At 44.4% G+C, this 23,913-nt stretch overlaps 1 protein-coding gene across 6 annotated transcripts in view; it reads right to left on the bottom strand.

The window, feature by feature from the left end:
* Positions 1–23,913, bottom strand: part of Fut10 (fucosyltransferase 10) — a 93,076-nt gene that overhangs the window by 55,166 nt on the left and 13,997 nt on the right. Inside the window, exons 1-5 of one of the 6 annotated variants that reach the window (XM_060381577.1) lie at positions 22,855–22,989; positions 22,015–22,166; positions 14,959–15,021; positions 14,337–14,672; positions 7,891–8,182 (exon numbers count right to left, since the gene is read on the bottom strand). In XM_060381577.1, coding sequence (XP_060237560.1) covers positions 7,891–8,182; positions 14,337–14,417 — 373 coding nt within the window. In that variant the 5' untranslated portion in view covers positions 14,418–14,672; positions 14,959–15,021; positions 22,015–22,166; positions 22,855–22,989. Of the gene's footprint in view, positions 1–7,890; positions 8,183–14,336; positions 14,673–14,958; positions 15,022–22,014; positions 22,167–22,854; positions 23,005–23,913 lie in introns of those variants that run through there. The other 5 variants (XM_060381578.1, XM_021639220.2, XM_021639221.2 and 2 more) reach the window with 5 other exon arrangements.

The raw sequence follows: 23,913 nt of genomic DNA, 5'->3' as shown, positions 1-23,913 counted from the left end.
CAACCCAGAGAAAAAATGTCCCACGCCCCACATGTGAAGGGTGTTTAAAAGGCTTGTGTTTAAATATCTGAGCCTGGAATCTAACCCAATCTGTCCTATCAACAGCCATGCTAGTTCTCCTTGCCTACTTTCAGTTTATAGTCAGTTTTCCAGGAATGTAGGATGAGAGAAATTATAGAGAGTGTGGTCTGCTGTCGAGTATCTACCAGCACTGCTCCCCATATCAGTGCTCCTGGGAATTCAGTGTTTATCATCTACGCTATAGACTCTATAAAGGACACATGGTCAACATCAGTGACTCCACACATCCATACAAGTATCCGCCACACCTTTCACATGCCCAAACACACAAAGATTGAAACACTTATTAAATTCAGTTTATCCCTCTTCCTATGACAGAAGCGTATAATATACATTGTAAATTGCTGTTTGTTGTACCAAGTGGGCATTTAGGCTGATGAGACCATAAACCACTCTCCCAAGGAGGAGAACTAGAATGAGCAAGCAGGCCTTGTAGTGAGCAGTGATGAATTCCAGCATTGAGTCCCAGCTAGACAAGGGGTGGCCTTGCAAGTCAGACAGACAAATCCACTCATCCTTGTCAACCACGCCAGAATGAGGACTGGAGACACCTTCATACTTTCGTAGAACTTCGAGTATAAAAGAGAAATTGCTATGGCCTTGGGGAGATGAACTAGAAGATGTGTTGTTGTTGTTGTTCTCCTCCTCCTCTTCCTCTGAGACACGAGTTTCTCTGTGTAGCCCTGAATGTCCTGTAGGCCAGGCCGGCCTCAAACTCAGAGATATACCTGTCTCAGCCTCCCGAGGGCTGGGATTCAAGGCGTGCTCACCGCAGCTTGGCTGGAGTTAGTGTTTTCAAAAGATTATAAAGACTGTGCACAGCATTCGCTAGTGTGATCTTTCCTTTCTCAGTGTGAGCCGATTCTCTGGGCAAGTGAGGAAAAGAGGCTGGGATCTCAGGTGCACAAAAATGTGGAGTCCAGATGAGATTGGGTCTGGTCCCCAATTAGTATGTGGCACTTCACAGTGCCAATCAGACTGGCCTTACTGCATTTCATGAAATAAGTTCAAATCTATCATCTAGAAATCAGTCCTTCACATTTTAGCATATCAAGAGCAAATCCTCAGCTAAGAAATGGCAACTAACCCACTTGGCCTGTTATCAAGAGAAAAAATAAAAATTGCTTTGAAAAAGCCATGTTGAGTGACTCCACTCCCAGTTCCCGGGTCAATGTGAATTCACCCCTAAGTTGGAGCCCTGGAATCTGTTATTTGCAAACAATTTTTATGCTATTTAGAGAGATGCACACTACCGAAGTTCTGTCTGTTAAAAAAAAAAAAAAAAAAAAAACTATCCACCTACAGAAAGTCACCTTGACAAAACAGTCCCTGTTTGATCAGTAATTCTTAAGCAAGTATGCAAGGTGGATCCTGGCTGAGCCAACACTGCACTGTGGATATATATCTGTGTTTATGCGCTATAGACAGAAGGCACCATACATAGGAGTGTTGCTCTCAAGCAATATTTGCAAAACATGAAAACTTCTATGTCTGGAAAAAATAAAACAGGTTCTTGTCGCTATATGTCAGTCACATAAAAAAAAACAACAACAACAACACAAAAACACCATGTAGAAATGCATCACGTCAGGATGAATGTGGTTACAAATACAGTCTATAAATTTGCTAAGAATTAAAAAAAAAATAGTTTAAGTGTGGCTAGTTTTATTTTGCACTTTCTGGGAATTTACACTGAATTTTCCAGGAATGCAGGGCTGTGTAATTTAATTCAAGGGAAAGTGGTCTGTTGCTGAGCATCTACCCAAAGTGCTCCTCGGTTGAGAAAACTGCATCGGTGTTCGTGGAACTCTGCAAATACAGCGTTCCTCTGTAGTCTACACTGCGGACTGTGTAAAGGACCCGTGGCCACCATCAGTGACTTCACACAGCCACACAGGGTTTATTGTGCCTTCCACATGCCCTAAAAGACTTACAGATACAAGAAAAGGATCCTGACCATAAACTATCACATTTACGTGTGAACAGTACTGAGTAGGAAAATGGAAAGGAGCACACAGTGAGGAGCGTCTCTTTCCATTTGCCGCTGGACATTTTTTTTTAATTTTTTATTTAACTTTTATTAATTACACTTTATTCATTTTGTATCCCCCCATAAGCCCCTCCTTTTTCCCCTCCCCGATCCCACCCTCCCTCCCCTTTCTGCATGCATGCCCCTCCCCAAGTCCACTGATAGGGGACGTCCTCCTCTCCTTCCTTCTGATCTTAGTCTATCAGTTCTCATCAAAAGTGGTTGCATTGTCATCTTCTGTGGCCTGCTAAGGCTGCTCCCCCCCTCAGGGGGAGGTGATCAAAGAGCAGGCCAATCAGATTATGTCAGAGGCAGTCCCTCTTCCCATTACTATGGAACCCACTTGGACACTGAGCTGCCAAGGGCTACATCTCTGCAGGGGTTCTAGGTTATCTCCATGCATGGTACTTGGTTGGAGTATCAGTCTCAGAAAAGACCACTGTGCCCAGGTTTTTTGGTTCTGTTGCTCTCCTTGTGGAGCTCCTGTCCTCTCTGCTGCTGGACATTTTTATGAGCAGTATTGCCCATGAGCCGTGAGGCTTAGCAATGGACTTGCCTAAACAGCCTGAGACACCTTTGGAAACACAACATAGCAAGGATGCAGAGGAAGCCATAGAAAAGGACAACACTGTTAGGGACAACACCGCCAGATTTGCTCACAGAGTACTCAACTCTCAGAAGAATGGACATGTATTTTGTGGAACCAGTCAGTTTCTCTCAAGAATTCCTCTCCACTGGGCATAAAAGAAAACATCAGATGAAAGCAATCTTAAACCAAAACCTTGAAACCATTCTCCTCTTTCTCTCTTTCTCTCTCTCTCTTTCTCTCTAGGTAAGAAGGTCTGCCTTCCAGATTTCTTAGATTAAATGTGGACAGGCATGTAGAAGCATAATGCTTAGGGGTTAATGCTTGCCTGCCACAAAGGAGGTGAGTACTGAATTTACAGTTTTAGACATCACAATTACGGTACATTGGTAAGATAACAATGATAAGATGAGACTGAAACTCAGTGTTGGAATTCATCACTGTTCACTACAAGTCTGCTTTCTCATTCTAGTTCTCTTTGGGAAAGTGGTTTATGGTCTCATCTAGCAAGCCAAGGAGTTAAATGAACATTAGTTAGTTTTTCTCTTTCTACACAGATAACTCACCATCAAGACATAAATCCTATCTCCAACTCACATTTTCAAACTTCCCAGTATTTATTTCTCCACTGATGCCCATTCTCGCCTAAGGAAGGATCACCAACACTTACTCCTCCCACCCTTGTCTAGGGCACTGACATTGGCACTTATTTTGAGCCACATTTCAGTTTGTTTCCCAGGAAGCAGCATTGGAGAATTTTTGAAACGTAAGTCAGAGCCAGTCAAAATAAAAAGCTGGGTGTGGTGCTGTTCATCCACAATCTCAACACTTAGGTGATGATGCCAGGAAGATCATGAGTTTCAGGCTAGCCCGGGCTACCCAATGAGACCCTGTCTCAAAAACTAAAGAATCATGTCACCCCTGCTTAAAATGTTTTCATTTGGGGCTGGAGAGATGGCTCAGATGATAAGAACACTGGCTATTCTTCCAGAGGTCCTGAGTTCAATTCCCAGTGTCTCAAAACCATCTAGAATGAGATCTGGTGCCCTTCTGGCATGCAGACAGAACACTGTATACATGATAAATAAATTAAAAAGAAAAAAGTGTCTGTTTTCCCACAGCATCTACAACATATCAGACTTCTAAGAAGTAGCTCTGAAGCACTTGGCTACCACACACAGCCTGGGCTCTATGCCACCTGGCAGCACCCTACTTGCATGTTTCATAAGCGCCACCTTATGTGCCGACCACCTGACTCAAATGTCACTGTCTGTTATTTCCTTTAGAACTCCGTGGACTAGCACACTCATCAGACCACCATGGAATATAGGTCAGTGTCCTACTCTTTATTATCCTTAGGTGGCTACTGTCTGCCTCATAACTACTCTTTGTGTTTTCTTTATGTGTATGGATGTTTTGGCTGCCTGTATGTCTGGGCACTGAGTGTGTGACTGGTGCCCACAGAGGCCAGAAGAGAGAGTCAGATCCCCCAGAACTAACGTCAGACAGTTGCAAACTGTCTTATGGCTGATGCTAATTGAACCTGGGTCTCTGGAAGAGCAGCCAAATGATCTTAAACTGCTGAGTCACGTCTCCATTCCCATACTACCATTTCTTAAGACGTTTGACCTTTGTCTTCACTTCCGGGACCAGCACTCATAGTTGGCTTGCATGGGAGGGGTAGTAAGTTTTGGTTTTGGTGGTGGTTGGTTGGTTGGTCGGTTGGTTGGTTGGTTTGGGTTTTGGGTTTTGTTTTGTTTTTATTGGTAATCAAAATTTTCAGCATTTCAAGGGAGTTCCAGCACGTGCCAAAATATATGACAGAAGCTGCTGTGACAAATGCTGGCCTGCAAGGCAGCAACTCCACTTCTAGGCACTGTCATTTCTCAAAGGCCCCTGGAATCTATGCTGTAGAATCATCAAGGCAGGGCAAATCAGACCACAAATATACACCTGCGAACACAAGATCTTGTTCTTACTCTGCAGTCTAGGTCGACTTTTGTTTTTCAATTTATTTGCTTTGCTTTACGTATATTAGTATTTTGTCTACATACGTGTATATGCACGAGGGGGGGCCAGTGAAGGGTACTGGATCCCCTGAAACTAGAGTTACAGATGGCTGTGAGCCACCATATCCAAGCTGGGACCTGAACCCAGGTCCTCAAGAACAGAAAGATCTCTTAACAATGAGTCATCTCTCCCGAGTTCTAATTTCATTTTTTAATTTATTTTTATTTTATGTGCATTGCTATTTTGACCTCAAGTGTGTCCGTGTGAGGGTGTCTGATCCCCCTGAAAAAGGAGTTACAGACAGTTGTGAGCAGTCACATGAGTGCTGGGAATTGAACCCAGGTCCCCTGGAAGAGCAGCCAGTGCTCTTCACCACTGAGCCATCCTCCCAATTTGATCTTTTTAAGAAGAAAAGAAACATACTAAAGCTGCAGTGACAGTCTGCGTTACCAATCCACACTGTCTGTGCTGATGGCAGAACCCCAGCTTCTCTCAGGGGGACTTCTGGGTGTCAGAGAATCTGCCCAGAACTGAAGAGAAGCCAGACTTTCCATCCACCCAGATCACTGACCTGCAGTCTCCGACCTGTCCACTGCCTCCTGCTGCCACTGGAAAGGAAGAGCCTGGAACTGGTGCTGTCTCTGCTTTCTTTCAGAATTTTAAAGTTAACTTGAGAAACGTGGTCAGTTCTCACGTGCCACACCAGAGCAGAGCACTTAGGAGGAAGGCCCGAGAGCTCCTGACTATTAGCCCTTATCACAGTGCTATGTCTGTGTATCACACTACTGGGACCTTTTTAAGTAGACAGATTAAAATTCAAGTAACACTAACACAGTCTTTTTCACAAAAAGGGAAGAACTCTTTTAGCTATAAGAAATAATAAATTCTGCACACGTTACACTTTTCCTAAAAGCCATCTTACAAAGCAAAAAAGAAAGGAAAAAAGCCAGCGGTCTGTTAATTGGTTCATAACTTTTGTCAATGCTTTTGTACAGAGCTATCTCTGAAGACAAAATGGCTTTGTCGATTATACTTTTATTTAAGCCAAATTAGAATCTGTACGGACCTTTAAGTCTGAAATGCTGGCTTTATCAGGCAGTTCACAGATATCAGTGTCTTCCCCACTCCTTACGGCCTCATGCCAGAGATCACTACCCCTTCAAGACTTGGGGTGCCAACTCCTATTTTTTTGTCAGACAGATCATGCAGACGGAAGTAAAAGCACACTATGGATAATGGATGTGTGTGTGTGTGTGTGTGTGTGTGTGTGTGTGTGTGTGTGTTGGAGAGCATAGGTGCTCAACTTGTTTCCCTGGGGCAGAAGCCACTCATGTGCTTTAAAAGTGTCCACTAGAGATTCTTAAGAACATCCACAGAGCTCAGCATTATTTTGCATGTTTCAAGAACTGTAGGCTAGGACAGAGCTCAGAGATAAAGCACTTAGTAATCGTATATGAGGCTCTGGGTTCAATACTCAGTACAAATAAGTAAATATTCAATGTGAGGGGCTAACGAGCTAGTTCAATCAATAAAGTGCTACCCCATGAGCAAGAGGACCCGAGTTCAATCCCCGGCACCCATGTGAAAAAACCTGTCATTTTCAATGCTAGGTGTAGAGGCTGGAGAGGTAAAAGGATGAATCAGTGCAGCCAGATCAAGTGTGAGGGTACACTCTACTAAGAAGAAATGCTGCACACGCATGCACACGCTCACACATACACTCTCACGTGTGTACACACGTGCACAGGCACACGTACGCACACACACAAGCACAAACACACACAAATGCTCATGCCTGGCCACATTCAAGCTCGCTCTGAAGAAAAGCCCCTTTCGCTGACATCTTAACCCATCTGAGGAGCTTTGCCTTCAGTTGGTCAGTTCATTTGTGGGCCTGTGCTCTCTGCAGCATTTGCCACCGCAGACACTTGCCCTGGGTCAAGATGCCAACTACTGCTGCCGTCCTGATAGGTCACCTACCTACACGTGGTGGCCCTTCAGTTGCAGCATGACGGCTTCAGGAACTAATATTTTTTTAATAATAATAATGAGATATCTCTCTCTCCCCCACTCTCCCTCCCACTCTCTCTCCCCTTTCCTCCCTCCCACCCTTTCGTCCTCAGTCCCTCCCTGCCTCCCTTCCTCCCTGCCCTGTAAGTGGTTTTTGGTTTTGGTTTTTAGGTTTCTTGGTTTGGATTGGTTTATTGTTGGTGGTGATGGTAGTGGTGGTGTATGTGTGTGTGTGTGTGTGTGTGTGTGTGTGTGTGTGTGTGTATACACGTGGATGTACATCTGTCTGTGTGTCTGCAGTGTGCATGCACATGTGAATGTGGAGGCCAGCAGACAACTAAAGCTCATTATGCAGGTGCCATCCACATTGGCTTTTTTTTTTCTAAGTCTCTCGCTGGCCTGGAGACCACAAGCAGACTAGACTAGGTGTCCATGAGGCCCGTAGACACTCCTGGCTCTGCCTTCCCGGCCACGGGGTAACACCATGTATCTGATGTGTTACGTGGTTCTGGGGACTGAATGCAGGTCCCCATGTGTCATGCTTAGAATAAAATTACCCCCAGATGCTCTATGTTTGAATGCTTACTTAGTCCCCAGTTTGTGGAACTGTTTGGGAAGGATTAGGGGGTGTGGCCTTGTTAGAGAGGTCTGTCCTTGGGGATGGGCTTTGAGATGTCAAAAGCCCTCACCGTTCCAGTTGGTTTTCTTTCTTTACCCCTGTCTCCAACTTTTAGATAATATATAAACTATCAGCTACTTCCCCTGTGCCATGCCTGCCTCTCTGCTGCATGCTCCCAACCACCACCCATGGTGTTTATGCATTCTGCTACTCTCTGGATGTGCAGGCAGCAGGCAGAGACAGGCTTCTGAAACCTCAAAGCCCCAATTACATACTTCCTCTAACAAGGCCATGCCTCCTTCCTAAACAGTCCACCAACAGAGGACGAGCCATTCAAACATATGAGCCTATAGGGGCCATTCTCCTTCAAACCAGCATCATTGGCCAGAACTGTTTGACATCTGCTAAATGCCTCAGGCCTTCCACAGAGCCAACACTGAAGAAATCAGGTGTACCAACACAAGCTCAAGATGAGCTCTCCCTCCTCAGATGATCAGTAGCTCAGCATTGAACAGTCATTAACAAATGAAAGGAGGAAGGAAAATCCCAACTCACCATAGAAGAGGAAGGCCTTGGTCATGTGATGATGCTGGAAGGTCCGGTTAATGGTGAAGAAGCAAGCATCAGCCCCACACTGGCCAAGCCTGCCAGTCTCTCCGGTCAGTGGGGACCACCACAGCATGATGGGGTAGCTACCAACATCCACCATGTTCTTCCCATCCAAGGGCAACGCTTCCTTTTTAGGAAACAGGTGGAGATGTTGAGGCTCTTCCACTTTTTTATGTCCATCGTGAAAGTTGGAATTCTTAAACTTCTTCCTTTCAAATTTCCCCAGCTCAACCACTACCTGAAAGTGAAGAGAACCGGTTTACAGAAGCTGATTCTTCCGTTTTGTTTTGGCACATCTCCCATCCGTCTTGATGATTTTGCTTCCTGTCATTTTTCTGTAACAACAAACCAGCCCTCCTTTAAAATAACACACTTACTACTATACAGTTCTAGAGGTCAGGAGCTGGACATGGGTGTAGAGCCCAAAACTAAAGGGCCAGCAATCTACATTCTCTACAGACTCTGAGGAAAGGCCCAATTCCTCTTGTATTTTCTATCCTTTAGAAACAGCTCACAATACTTACTTGGCTGATGACGCCACTGTCAATCTTTAGATCTATCGATACCTCTTCCCCCACCCCTGATACTGCTCTTCTTCCTTGTACCCATATCCAGGAAAGGTTTTCTACTTTTAATGACTTGTGTGATTGCCTTCAACCTCTGTGGATAATTCAGGATAATCTCCTTTCTTGCTCCAGTGGGTACTGCTATCATAGAACACCAGAGGTTGATAGTCTCTAAAGAATAAAGATTTGTTTCTCATAGTTCTGGAGACTCTGTTATCCAACACTGAGGAGTCCAGGAGAAAGAAAGACTGGAAGGTCCAGGGTGTAGCTTAGTGCTGGAATGCTTTCCCACTAGCTCAAAGCTGTAGGCTTCTTGCTGGCACTCGCCCTCCCCCACAGAAATTATTTTGGAGCCAGAAGTGATGCTATATACATGTGATCCTAGAACTTAAGAGGCTGAGGCAACAAGATACCAAGTTCAGGGTCAACATGGGATACATAGTGAGACCTTGTCTCAAAAACATAAAAAAAAAAAAGAAAGAAAGAAAAACAAGAGAGAGAGAAAGAATCAAATTCATCAGCAACCTACCCCTAAGATAGCCCGGCTCCATGATAATTGCATTAAGTCCACAGCACTTAAGAGTCCACCTCTCATGACACCTAAATGAACATCTGTACAAAGTCCCAATTTATTTCTAATATCAGAGATCAGACCTCTACTCTTGCCTGATGCGTCTAAAACAAAAAGGGGGAACTGTAGAGAGCTGCGGAATGCTATGCCTTAAAGATGGAGCTGGTTTCCGCCTTCCACCTTCCCGATGGTGAGTGCTCTCTGTCACGAACAACTCCACATTTGGCTAAGGCCGAGGATCTGGCTTGCTTCCATGTATGTGGACCTATCTGCATTGCCCCCGTGGCACGCCTGGGTTGGCTACCCAGAGGCTATTTAAGCTGTGGGCTGGCTTTCCCCGGGGTCCGAGGATTGTTCAATGTTCCTGAATAAACTGCATTGAAAAAAAAAAAAAAAAGAGTCCACCTCTCATCTCTGTTACAGTGAGGACTGAATTTCCAACATATGACATCTAAGGGACACACTCACACCAAAGCAAGGCACATTGCATTAATCACACCTGCAAAGTCCCTTCTGCCATGTGAAGTGACATCTTCACAGGCTCCAGCTTAGAATGTGGACATAGCTCCCAAATTATCTGCCAACCAGGGTTAGCCATTCTAATGGACACTCAGACACAGAGGATCCTGAAAGCTATCCCAGAGCCCCAAGGGATGATTTACTAACTCCTTCACAGTGACCCACAGAGGGTCTGCACCCTGTGTGGGAGAGGATACACACTCGGTAACCAGTGGCAGGTCCCCCCTTCTCCCTCCCTGTCTCTCTCCCTCTCCCTCTTTCTCTCTCTTGCCCTAGCTGTCCTGGAACTCACTCTGTAGATCAGGCTGGCCTCGAACTCAGAGATCTGCCTGGTTCTTCCTCCTGCGTGCTATGCTTGAAAGGTGTGCACTACCACTGCCCACCTGGGGCAGCTCCTTTATAATGGGCTTGCTATGCCTGGTGTGAGAAAAGAGCCACTGACCACCGTGCACCATATAGAATCTGTAACTGTCCGTGGAAAGGGTAAAACTTCCTCAAAAGTACCCATGCCAACTAAAATGTTAAGACCTTCTCTCTGAAAGCCAAGCACTGTTCCAAAAGAGTAAAGCAATTATATTAGCTTTAAGTAACCAAAACTGAGTCAGCCCTTGCCAAGAGCTTTCTCAGCTCTTTCATAATGTAATAATGTGGCTCTTCCCCAAAAGCTTGAGGGAAGCAAGTCAATTCTCAGCCCCAGACCCTCTCTATATTTGACCTTCCTTGCTAATGTACAGCCAATAACTTAAAGAGAAAAAAGAAAAGGCTGTCAAAACTCCATGAAATGGAACTTCAAATACAAAATTTGTTCCCCATGTCTCCTGTGTGAGCCGTAAGTTCATTTACAAATAACAGAGGCAGTTTTAAGGAGAGCTGTTTCTACAAAACAGCACTTAACGTGTATGTATCCCTAGATGTCATTGTCAGGTTGTAGAAAATACAGGAGACAGAGGGTATTAAAACAAAATCCTAAGGATGTCAACCAAATCCACAATCCAAAGGACAAATAAACCAGTTTCTTCAACAAACACAAGACACAAAATAAAATGTGGAACAAAAGAAACCTGCCAAACAAACAAACAAAAAAAAATACAAATGCAAAACTTCAGACTCACCAGACAAATGCAGTATGAGGGGATGTGTTTACTGAAGATTCAGTATCCCATTACGAAAGTGCTTTTTTGCTGGGAGCAATCTAACATGCTGACTATATATAGAGTGTACTGAGAAACTACTATTTACTGTGGTAGGCGAGATAGCTGTTACATGTTATGTTTTTAAAGTCTCTGTGCTGGAGAGACAGCTCAGTGACTAAGTGAAGTAACTGCTCTCCTAGATCTGAGTCTGGTTCCCATCACCCACATTAAGCAGCTCAAAACTTCCTGTAACTAGCTTACATAGGATCTGACACCCTCTTTTAGTCCTGGGATGCTCTCAACATTCGTCAGAGAAGCATCTTTTTGCAATAACTAGCTTTCAATGCAGAGATGTGTAAGTGGTCAAAGTGCTGAGAACAGGAGACTTGGTTCTTTATGATAAGCTTTCTTTCTCCACTTCCCAAACCCCAAGGCTCAGAGAACATCTTGGAGGAAGAGGTGAAGAATGAAAGAGCTGGAGGATGGCGACGAGTGCTGTGAAATGTTCTTTTCTAGCCATGATAAGGCTATCACACTCACAACCTCACGGGGGCTTGTTTACATATAGGACATCTGCACGAGACAAAGCAAAACTCAGGCATAGATGGGGCAGGTGCTCTTCAGGCCCCACCCATTATTGAGATGCTATTGGCAGCTTGTAGCTGCTAGGGAGGAAGAATCATTCTTCTCTGTGGCTGCAACCACTTGCAGTTTCTCAGGCTCCAGTACATGGTCCTACACCCATGCTCTCATGACCAGCACTAATTACTTAGTAGATTATAAAGAAGAAAGAAAGGGAGGATGACAATGACATCAAGTTGAGTGTTGCTAGGGTTTAAATCATCAATGTTTCCCATAGTCTCCAGTGTTTGAACATTCAGTCTCCAGTAGTGGCACTGTTTGGGGAGGTTTAGGAGGTACAGTCTTCCTGTGGATGTCACAGGGAATGGGTTGTTCGTAGTTCGAGATGTGAGCTCCCAGCTGTTCATCCATGTTCAATGCTGCTCTACTCATAATAGTGAAAGATTGGAAATAGCATAGTTGTCCATCAACTGATAAAATAGATAAAGAAAATGTGATCCATTTTACAATGGAATAATATTTAGCTTTTCAGATGTAGCCCATGGCAGCTCAGTATCCAGGTGGGTTCCCTTGGGGAACAGGGACTGTCTCTGACATGAACTCATTGGCTGGCTCTTTGACTACCCACCCTTAAGGGGGAGCAGCCTTGCCACACCACAGAGGAGGACAAGGCAGCCAGTCCTGATGAGACTGATAAGCTAGAGTCAGATGGAAGGGGAGGAGGACCTCCCCTATCATTGGACTTGGAGAGGGGAATGGGAGGAAATGAGGGAGGGAGGGTGGGTTGTGAGGAGATGAAGGAGGGGGCTACAGCTGGGATACAAAGTGAATAAACTGTAATTAATATACAAAAATAAAAATTTAATTTAAAAAATATTTAGCTAGTAATAAAAATGAAATTATTAAATTTGCAAGCAAATGATAAAGCTAGAAAAAAAATCATCCTGTGTTTAGTAACCAGACCCAAAAAGACAAACATATGTTTTCTGTTATTTGTAGAAGTTACCTTTTAAGCTTTTTATATGTGTGCCATAATTTGAATAACCACAGAGGTTAGGTACCTAGTAAGAGATCAGAGAGGAGAAGATCTCCCCAAAAAAGGGAAGATACAACATAGTGTTATAGAGAGATAACAGGTAAACTAGAGGATTAAAGAGGAAGAGAGAATAAACGAGAGAGTATGGGGAGAGACAATGAACATTAAAGACCCTTGAGAAACTGTATGAAAACCTACCTCTTGAAGAAGCTTCAAAAATACATACATATATTAAAGAAATACAAATGAAGTCACCCCATACAACAGGAGGGAGAATAATCCAATTAGACATCTTATGCCACCAAGTAAACCTCCTGTGCCAGGAAATAGTTGTCTTGTTGAGTCATTGTCCAAAGGGGTCCCATAGAAACCCCAAAACACCACAGGCAGTTATCAAGTTTATTGTCTGCTCTTCAAACTAATGGGTGAGGCCCTATTACTGAAGATATTACTTACTCACGTCACTGAACACTGAGACATTATTTGGTGATCAACTAGAAGCTCTGCCTCTATTGACTCACAGTCATGGTGCTGAAAGGTACTCTACACACTACCAAAAGACAAATGTAAGGGTCAATGTCGGCCAGTTACAAACCCTGTAACTTACAACAGCAACCTCCCACATAATATAATGGCGCAACAGTGGCACAAATGTTGTGGGAGTAACCACCCACTTTTTAATTGGATTTAAGGCCCACTCCGTGAAACAGAATTCATGCCTGAGACTGGTGGGGTGTCCAAACATTAGACTGGGTGGGATATGGGCCTATGGGGAAAACTATAAATGCTGTTGTCCTACTAAAGGAACATAATAATAAAATGATTCCTAATGACATTATCAGCACCTCTCTCAGCCCTCATTAGGGAAGCTTCTTCTGACAGTATATGGGGAGCAACACAGAGAACTACAACTGAACCATGTGGAAAGAAGAGTGGTTCATCAAAATCCTCTTCTCAGGAACCAGGGAGCCATGTGGAAGAGGAGGCAGAAAGACTATAAGAGCCAGAGGTAACAGAGAACTCCAAGCAAACAGTGTCTTCCAGAGAAGAAAAATACTGATGCACGTATTGACTGAAGCAGATGGGGACACAGCACCGAGACAGGAAAGTACACACAAGCTCCCAACCCTAAGCAAGAAGTTATCTGCAGTTGATGCCAGCTGGCAATGGGAAGATCAGATTTCTCCAATGGATTGTCACTAGTTCTATCACCCACATTCCATGGCAGGCTCCGTGCCAGCACACACCAAACCAAGTTCCATTGGGGGAGAGGGTTTGCTTCATTTGTGGCTTTTTTTTTCTTTTTTTTGTCTTATTGGGGTTTTTTTTTGTTTTTTTTTTTCTTTGTTTGATTTTGGTTTTGTGTTTTTAGGCCATTTTTTGAAAGAGAAGATAAAGTTGAATGGGTAGAACGGTGGGAGGCCCTGGAAGAGGGGAAAACATGATCAAAATATATTATATGAAATTATTTTAATTTCTTTTTAATTTAAAAAAAATTAAATGACTTAACACAGTGGCATATGCCTGCAGTCACAAGACTTGGGAGGTTAGGATCAGGAAGATCCAGTGCTCATGGTTATCCTTGTATACCAAATCTGAGGCCCATGTGGGCTGTATGTGACAATGCTAGAAAGAGAAAGAAAAAGAAATCATTCTCTCTCTCAACTGGCTATGGTGGTTCCTGCAATTACAATGCTTAGGACCAGAAATAGAAGTATCTGGAGTTCCAGACCACACTGGACTATGTAAAAGAAACCTATAAACCTAAATACACAGAGAGACAGACAGACACACACACACAGAGAGAGAGAGGAAGAAAGGCAGAGTTACAGTGTTCTCCTTGCATTGTGCAGTATGAGCTCATGATTCTGGAAAGTTAAGCAAACATCAATTACTCAGAGTTCTGGGGGAAAGGGAACTGGGGAGGAAGGAGACGGTAAAGGCCCAGCAATGAATCTGCTCTACACAACCCAGATTCCTGGTACCTGGAGTGTGACCATCAGAAAGACAGCAGCTGTCACGCACAGGCAAGGTGCCAGAAGCCTCCTCCTCTGAATCCGCACCATGCTGCCCGGACCCAGATGATTGATAAAGGGCTGGCCTGGCCACCAGGTGTCCTCCAGTCTGCCCACAGCCACAGACAACTTCACGTGGAGGAACCATCTGGGTGCCAATTTCCTGCTGAGAGCTGGTCTCCATGAAGGACTGAGATCCGAGGTTCTGAATGGGCCTGGCTTGGCGCTGACAGGGAACAGCGTGCAGCCTTCTTAGGCTATCATCAAAGCAGCTGGAGTCCTCAGACAAGGCGCCATCAAAAAACGCTGCAACGAATGAACAGTCTTTTAGCCATAGTGAAGGGTTGATGAACATAGCCTCACTGAGTAAAAAAAAAAAAAATCAGAGAAGTCTTAAGCTAAAAGGAACCCTGTAGATCATATACCTCATCCCTAATTATATACATATACCTAATACCTCATCAGGAATAAGGTAACCGAAACCAGAATGTTACCTAACTTGCTCAAGGTCGCACAGCCCCATCAACTCCCAAACCTCAAACCTCTCTGTAATTCCTCTGCCACCAGAAGATTAGATTCCAGGGATACTTACTTACATGAAGTTACTTCCTAGCCAGGTCTCCAAGGAAGAAAGAAATAGATCACATATTCGATTCTGAAAAAGTGAGGGGAAAAAAAATAATAAAGGTTCAGGTTTTGATTAAAAGTGGGATAGTGGTCAACTAAAGAAACCAACCAGGCTCATCAAGGCATTCTGTTTACCGCATTCTGCTTGCTGAGTCTTTTGTGAAAAGTACAGCAAAGCAGTGGGTTATGTGGCCAATATGAGTTTCTGGAAGTTTCATGTAAGATTTTCATCTATCTGAACTGACTGATCTTTTTGGTGTTTCTGAAACAGGTTCATGAAGCCAGGCTGACCTCAAATTAACAGTTAGGGCCAAAGATAGCCTTGAACCTCCTATTCCACCTCCTAAATGCTAGAATAGGCACCCACAAGCATGCCCAAATTTCTGAGGTATTAGGAATGAAACCCAAGGCCTTGTGTATTCAAGGTAAAGCTGCCTATCAGCTGAGTTACACTCCCACCCTCCTTAGAAAACATAAATAAATTAATGAATAACTTTAAAAGGCACAGAATAGGCACACTGAACGTCTTTTATTCCTAAGATGCCATAACTCCAATATCCTGGGCAAACAGTCCTGTGGAGGCAAAACTAGTAGAGCTGAACAGTATATCAAGGGCTGGATTCCAAGTCTGAGTCACATGTCTCCAGGATGCAGTATTAGAGATAAACTAGAAATACAATGATGGGACAGAGTTCAGGAGAAAGGCCTGTATCTTAACAGTATCTTAACAGCATACCCCTCTCTTATGACTCTCTTCTTTTTTTTTTTTTGTGCATGTGTTTGTTGTGTCTCTGTGAAGTCATGTGTATGTGTGTGTGTGTATTTACATCAACAGAGACCATAGGAAACATTGGATATTCTGGAGCTAGAATTATAGGGAGGCTGTGAGCCACCCAGTGAGGGAGCTCAGAACTGAACTCCAATCCACTGCAAGACCATCTCTGCAAGCCCTCTATTGATTGACTTCTAAATTTAGGATATTTTTCTTCCTCAATGGCACAGTGATTCTTGGCTTCAGAGAAAAAAAAAAAAAAGCATTTTTCCTCTTTCACCCATGGAATTCCCAAAATAAAATATCTAAATGGACAGGCTCTGGTGCCACCCTTCCAGAGTCCTGTCTCAACATCCCAGCTGGCTTCACCTAAGCTCTCAACACTCCAACTTCTGAAAGCACGCAATGGCAACTAGCCAGAGTTCCTGTGGCGTGACATGAGACTGATAAAGCTTACTCATCAAAACAGGACACAGAGCCCATGCTCAGTAACTATTTTTCTTCTTTTATTTAAATAGTAGTCATGTTATTAAAACTTCATAGAGAAAGCAAAGCTCAATTCATATAACATGCAGCTGCTTCATCAATTTGGAACTGCAAAAGAGAAGAGGAAAGGCAAAGCACCCCCTAACATTTGAAGAAGAAAAAAAAAGGCCTCAGGAATGGGACCATTGCCAGACACATAACATGCATGAGGAGATTCAGTCCTCCCCCAGTTCCAGGAGGTCCCAGCTACCATCCTCATCTTCAAAGGAGAGAGAGCTGAGTGTGAAGGCAGCAGAGTAACTGGCTCAAGACTATATCCCACCTATCATCAAAGAAACAGCTCTTTTGCAACAGACCATTGGCGGGGTGGGGGCAGCACAGCCAATCAAAATGCAGAGTTGTAGAGCCCAGTCAGACCCAACATTGTTCCATCCACAACACAACTCCTGCACTAAGGCTCAGGATCTTTGCAGAAGAGGGTGCCAAAGGATGGTTAAGAACCAGAACAGGAAGCTAGCTGTGAGGCTGTATCTCTTAGAAATATGACAAACTACACCCATCAAGTCTCACCAACGTGGCTGCCTAAACATGACCTGAACAAAGATGACAGCAGACATGCTAACATGGAAGGAGAAATTTCATGGGTCCCCAACCCTAGACAAAGAACCACAGGCAAGTAAGGAATGCCAGGAACAGGAAAAATAGTCCTCCCCATGGATGGGCCCTCAGGTTGGTTATACAACATCAAGTGGTCATCCCTATACATGCTAGTAACAGGATACAGACCGAGAACATGGTATTTACATGTGTGTATAAAATGTAGGTGTGTAACAGCAATTTAAAAAGGAGTCCATGAATTTGAGAGAGAGCAAGGTGGTACATGGGAGGGGTTGGAGGAATGAAAGGGAATAAGAGAAATACTGTAATTATAATCTCGAAAAAAACAATTCTCTTGCAAAATCATATGTTTGAGAAGTACTACAAACAGAAGAGAGTTTAGCTCTGAAAATCAGGTAATCTTTCTTAGTTTTTAACATTAATACAGTAAAATTCACAACTAAATGATGCTAACACAGAGAACAACCAGCCTGTGTAGAACAGCTGTCAGCTGGTGGGTCAAAGAGTAAGGGAACAGCAGGCTCTAAGAACCTCAAAAGTGCCCTGCAGGATTCTATTCAGTGCATATTAATAGCTATTAACTACGTGAAATGTGCAGCTAGCATTTAGAATTCAGGTTCAGGTTCTATCATTCAAACACAATATAAATTAGGAATAAACTTCATCCTTTCCCTTGCATGACAGAAATATTATTACATTTTCATTTTATTGGCAAAAGGGCAATTTACCAGATTAATATGACCCAGATTATGAGTGAAATATTGTCATCTTACATGGGAACAAAACTACATCATTTTCAGGGCAGCAAGGTGGGTCAACCTATGTTGGATCCCCGGGACTCATGGTAAAAGATTACAAACCACTTCCAGAAAGCTGTCCTCTGACTCTTCTATGTGATTACTGGCACACACACAGCCACATTCGTCCCACACCAAACACACTTACAATCGTATAAATCATTCTAAGTAAAATGAAGACTATATCATTTTCCAAACAGTTTCAAATCTGTCACTTCACTCAATCTTATTTATAAACACTTTGAAAAATAAGACAAGGTAGGTATTGCTAATTCCCTTATTACAAAAATAAAACTAACCCTTGCTAAATTTGAGCAACTGGCTTGGGATCATATTTTTAGAAATAGGTCTAGAAATCAGGTCATGTGCTTCTAAGATCAATAGAAAGGAGAGAGACACCAGAAACATTGGTAGCTACTAGAGGGCTGAAAGTGTCAAGAATAAAGGGAAACAAAAGCTGAAGAGAGATTTGGAAACTAGTTTGGGGGATTTTTTTTTTTTTTTGGCAATTTTTATATAGTCAAATCAACTGCCAAAGAAGAATTCAAGAACACAAATTCACTTGCATGTTGAGAACAGCAAGTTAGGTCACTGCTAAAGCCAGGGGTGTAGTAAGGAGTCAGGAACCTGGCTGTGATTAAATATTCACCACCAAAGAGCGGATTCCAGTATATGACTTATACTCTGTAGCGACCTGCCAGGCTTCAGGGTATATTTACAGTAATAGCTGTCAATTTAACCCATGCTAGTAACCAGCCTGGAGCATGCCATCAAGTTAGAAGTCCTCCAGCTGGGGAGGACAGATGGACCCACAGAAAGTGCCATAAAGGCCCTCGAGCTCCAATGAAATGGCACTCCAGGAGGGAGGCTCCCCTCTGTTTCATCATTATGGGGTGACCCTCAGAGTCCTTCAGGGCAATGCCCCATATTATCCTTTTCCAGGACACAGGGATGCATCCGTTCATAGGCCGTGGTATGTAACATAGGAAATGCACTCTGACTAACCAACCAACCACATCAGTGAATTGTCCGTGTTTGGAATTGCTACCTTTCTGGTTGCTGCACCAGAGTATGTGGCAAAATCAACTTGAGGGAGGATTCCCTTTGCCTCACCGCACAGGAGTGGCTTTGTGACGTAGCCACTTCCTCCTTTCATCCAACACCCAGGATGCTGCTGGCCTCATGCAGGGCAAAGGCAAGTCTTCTCTTCGTAACTAAACCTTTCTGGAAACACCCTCAGAGACGTTTCCAGTGACACGCTTCCATGAACCTGACAAGCAAGATGAACTCTCACAAACCTGTGTTCCTCTCCTCTTCCCTGGCCCCACTGACAGGAAGGAAGTGAGGCAAAATGACCCTTCTGATTGGTTCGCCATTAACAGCTGGGGAGTCAACAGCAATTGTCTTTACTGGGCTACAGCTTACACCCGGGAGGGGTTTCAGAAGTGTCTAATTAACAAACCTAAATCGTAATGCTTAATTTCTCAGGTAAACTTGGTTCCTAAGAGCTACTGTCACTTCATGATGCATAAATCTCCAGCATACCCCTTAAACCGTGGCTGTCCTCAGAAAGAAGTGACACAGTAGACTGGCGGGAATGTGGCTTTTCAAGCACCTTTTACTGCCTCCTTTCAACTATGCCACATCAAGACTCCTCATTTACCCCCACCGTGGTTGTTCTCAAATCCCCCCAAAACTCATGTTCTTCCCACAATCATCCATGGTTTGGTTTGGATTCTCCCCTCAGCTAGCTATAAATTGATATCTCGAGAATGAAAATTTAATATCTTGCCTGTGACTGATGTCTGCCCACACCTTCACAAAGGTTCCAGTTCCAAATGTCAGCTAAAAAGAGGCTCAGGTAAACCAGGTGGCACATGACTGTAATCCCAGCACTGGAAGGCAGAGGCAGGTGGATCTCTGTGAGTTCGAGACCAGCCTGGTCTGCAGCACATGTTCCAGTACTGCCAAGGCTACACAGGGAAACCCTGTCTCTAAAAACAAAACAAAACCTGAAAAAGGCTAGGTCTGAGCTCTAGCTCAGTGGTAGGTGCTTGCCTACCATGCAAAGGCCATTCCATGCCCAACACTGAAAAAGAATCACAGATGTGAATGTCACTCTATTTCTCCAGCTTCCTTCCATGGTCTCTTCCTCGGGGTCCTACTCCTGTCGCTCCCAGGATGTAACTTGCCTTTTCTGTACTGCTCAGCCCTCTTTGAACACCGCAGTAAAACATCTCTTTCACTGTCCTACAGGTTCCCCAAGACTTTGGGGCGGGGGTGAGGCTGGAAAATGAACAAGGGGCTTCAAATACACTAACCAGGCTAATGATCTACCGCTGAGCTACATGATTAACCCGGTTTGCTTTTTTGTTGTTGTTTTATTTTGTTTTGTTTTTGTGTTTGTTTGGGTGGTTTGTTTTTGAGATAAATTTTCTTTGTGTAGCCCTGGCTGTTCTGGAACTCACTTTGTAAACCAGGCTGACCTCATACTCCGAGAACCTCTTGCCTCTCCCTCCCAAGTTCAGGGATTGAAACCGTGAGCCACCAAGCCCGGCTCCTTGCTCCTTTTTAGTAACTCAGTATTATTTTTTTTCAGAAAACTGAAGTTTTACATAGCCTTTAAAAATTTATTTAGAAAGCATGTAAAATAAACTTATTTAATTTTTCAAAAGCCCATTTTAGGAAATTATATATATATATATATATATATTCATTCATTAATACTTGTCACTGTAACCTAAATAAAAAAACAAATAAACAAAATTCAGAAGCAACTTAGGGGAGGGAAAGAACTTATTCTGGCTTTCCATTTCAAAGAATTTCAGTTCATCGTGGTGAGGAAGGGATCAGGGACAAAACAGCTCCCTCCATGGTGGTAGGAGCACCAGGTGGTGGGTATGCCCACAAACCAGAACCAGTGCTAACATCACCTTCAAAGCCCATCCCTAGTCGCCACCTTCCATCACCAAGCCCCACCCCCCAAAACAGTGCCAGCAGCTAAGGACTAAGTGTGCCAACGTGAGCTTGTGGGAGAGGGCATCTGTGTAGAATGATGAAACTGAGTAAAATGGTAGGTTTCTCAGGACTATCAACTCTATATATGTATAAAAGCACTTAAATACAGGCTGGGAAGGTTTTTGTACTATGCCCGATTTATGCATACATGAGTAACATTGGCCAAATTATAATCTTTCCCTTGTTTCCTACAGAGGGCTTTCTGAATAGAAGAAGAAGAAGAAGAGGAGGAGGAGGAGGAGGAGGAGGAGGAGGAGGAGGAGCAGGAGGAGGAGGAGGAGGAGGAAGAAGAAGCTTGAAAACTGCTTTATTTTTGTCCTTGAAGAACGCAAGAGAAGCAGTGACAATGGAGGCTTTGATTTGCTATTAGACACTGCCATCTAGCAGGAAGCCGGCAGAAGAATTATCACAATTTCAGAATTGTAACACCTCATTGGTCATTTGATGCATTGCCTTTGGCTTAGAGGCAAGAGACAGGTTTTGGTTTTCTATTTTGTTTTGAGTTTTCTTTTCCAAGACAGTGTCTGGCTCCATAGGCCTAGGCTGGCCTCTAAATCACCTTCTCTTGCTTTGACCTCCAGAATGAGTGCTAGGGGTACAGCCTGTTGAATGAAAAAGAAAGAAGGACATGACTTCTAGGCACAGTGGAGATGAATGCTTGTAATAGATATGAAGGATAATATAGTAGATATGGGAGAGAACACAGACCCAGGCAGGGTCATCTGGGAAAGTCCAGAGTGGACATGACCGGCAGACTGAAACGGGCCACGTGAGAAGATGGGGGAAGAGAAAAGGGAGCGCCAGGACACCAAGACACCAAAATGGCAAAATATGAGTCATAGCCAAAACGTCTTTGTTATATAGGGAAGAGCAGTCCAGTATCTGGAGTTTAAGGTAGGGGGCGGGGTTTGCCAGCCAGGTAGAACCTGTACCAGGCAGGGACTGAGGCATGCTTGGCTGGCCAGGCTCAGCTTTGATAGGCCACTCAGGTAGCCTTTTGTCCCGGGATTTAGACCTCACAGCCTCGGAGAAGTACGCACGTCTTAGAAAGCTGTCTGAGAGACAGCTAACAGAGAGAGTAGGGCATTGTCTGTATAGGTAGGTGGGAACTTTGGTTTGCAAACACCGCTTATTCAATGCAGAAACCAATTCAGGCCCTCCCTGAAAGAACTCCACCTGAGAGTACGGCGGAACAAAGAGAAGCAAGAGTCTAGTTTGTGTGTGACAAAGAGAAGCAAGAGTCTAGTTTGTGTGTGACATCTCCAGCAGGCCCAAGAAGGGTCCTGAGCATGTGAGGAGTGCTGCGTCTCATCTGCAAAAGGAAGGCTACCTTTGAAGACACGGAGGTCCTGAATTCAAAACTGGACCTATCCGGGTTGCATGCAGCATGCACTGCACAACGCAAAGTCACTTCCTTCATTCATCAACCGTTCTGCCAGCTGTTTCAGGGCCTGTCAGTGCTTAGAAGGTCCTCTGTAGGGGCTGTTGTGTCAAGAAAAAAAATAATTTTGTGTAAGATTTGCTAGAAATTAACGAATCATGGGGGGGGGGGGGGCATCCAATGGCATTAAAAATCACAAGCTCTGTTTCTAACGAAGTAAGTCTTACATTGAGCGTCCTAGCTGGATACAAAAACCCTAAGAAGTGACTAAGGGTACTCAAAGCCTGCTCTTGTGGCAGCTCTTCCAAAGGTATTTACTAAATGCACAATGTATCCACTTCAGGAAAGTAAAAAATGCTACTCGCTGGGCACAAGTTCTATCAACAAGTGTTTCTAAGAGAGGACCCAGGTGCCAGCAGCAGCTCTCAACAATGCAGGCACTGAGACTTTTGCTGGGGGCCTTGGGAAGAAAACTGAGCTGCAGAAGGTTTCAGCCCCGGCTAAATCATACCCTCGGGATACCACGATCCCACGATCTTCTTTCCTGCACCCCATCCAAAGGCTCAGGGGTCACCTGCTCCCAGCTGTGCTCTCAGCAACCAGATCGGGATTGCGCCCCAGTTTCTGGCTCCGGAAAGCAGTGGCCAGGGTTTCTAGGCACTAGACGCGGGTGCTTTACCAGGGCCCAGCAAACTGTCCTCTCTTACTCTCGGCTTCCGCACAGAGCAGCGTTGTCCTTCAGCTAGCTCTAGCTGGCGCCCTAGCCTTCACCCGCCGCAAAAGACTCACCTTAGGCGTCTGGGCACCAAAACAAGTTCCCCATTACTGTACTTCGAGCAGCCTCAGGGGATGCAAGAGGTCTACCTTCTCCCCAAAGCCCTCACTTTCTATTTACGCGCCGTAGCTGTCGCGGAGACCCGGAGAAGGCTCGATGGAATGGCAGGCGCAACTCCGGGCTCATCCCTCCGCAGTCAGCCCGCGAGATCCGGGATCCAGGTTTTCATGGATGCGGAGTTTAAAAGCTAGCGGTCGCAGCTTCCAAACACTTTGGACCGCCCCTCAGCGCAGCTGGCTCTGGAACGCAGCAGGTCCTGGAAATTCTGAAAAGTTCTCTATTAAAAGCCCCTCTTGAAAGGAAAGCTCCTGGTGTCCTTTTCTTAAGTCACAAGAGACTGCTCTCACTCTCTATTAGGACTGAAGCATAAAGTCAATTTCCAGTTACATGAAAACCCAAGGTCCCCAGCAGGGGTTTGTTGTGGTCTCAGTGACTTGATCCCCGTGTTTGTCCCAAGTTCCTGTTGCCCCTAGTATTGGGACTTGAATACTTTGGTGACTAACTCAGCCCTCACTAATGAGATTCGACCCCTTCTCAAAAGATAGGGGTGCCCTCTTCCAAATACTAATCTTTGAATGCTTGATCATAACAGGTATGATTTAACACAGCCTCGGCTAGTAGAAAGAAACCAGCATCTGAAGTAGTACGGTTTTCCGTGGTGGTGTTAGTAGTGGTTGAACTCACTCTATAGACCAGGCTGGCCTTGAACACGGAGATCGCCTGATTCTGCCTCCGAGTGCTGGAACTAAACGCATGCCCTGCCCAGCTTGAAGTGGTCTGCTTTTGTTTTTGTTTTTTTTAACAATACCACTGTGGCACTGGCCTTGGGATGATGTGGTATGCAAATGCTGGGGGACCCAGTAATACTGCATTTATTGGCCCAATTTACTTACTGTATGCCATATCCCAATGCAGACACAAAGAGCATTGTGTGCCTTCTGATCTATCTTTCCTGAGGCTGAACGATGGGAGGGGACAAGACACGACCTTCAGGAGACACGTGGCTGATCATC

This window comes from Meriones unguiculatus, chromosome 4 (genome assembly GCF_030254825.1).
Source record: "Meriones unguiculatus strain TT.TT164.6M chromosome 4, Bangor_MerUng_6.1, whole genome shotgun sequence".
Taxonomy (NCBI): Eukaryota; Metazoa; Chordata; class Mammalia; order Rodentia; family Muridae; genus Meriones; species Meriones unguiculatus.
Note: the sequence above shows the minus strand (reverse complement) of the source record. Positions and strands in the feature narration are given on the sequence as shown.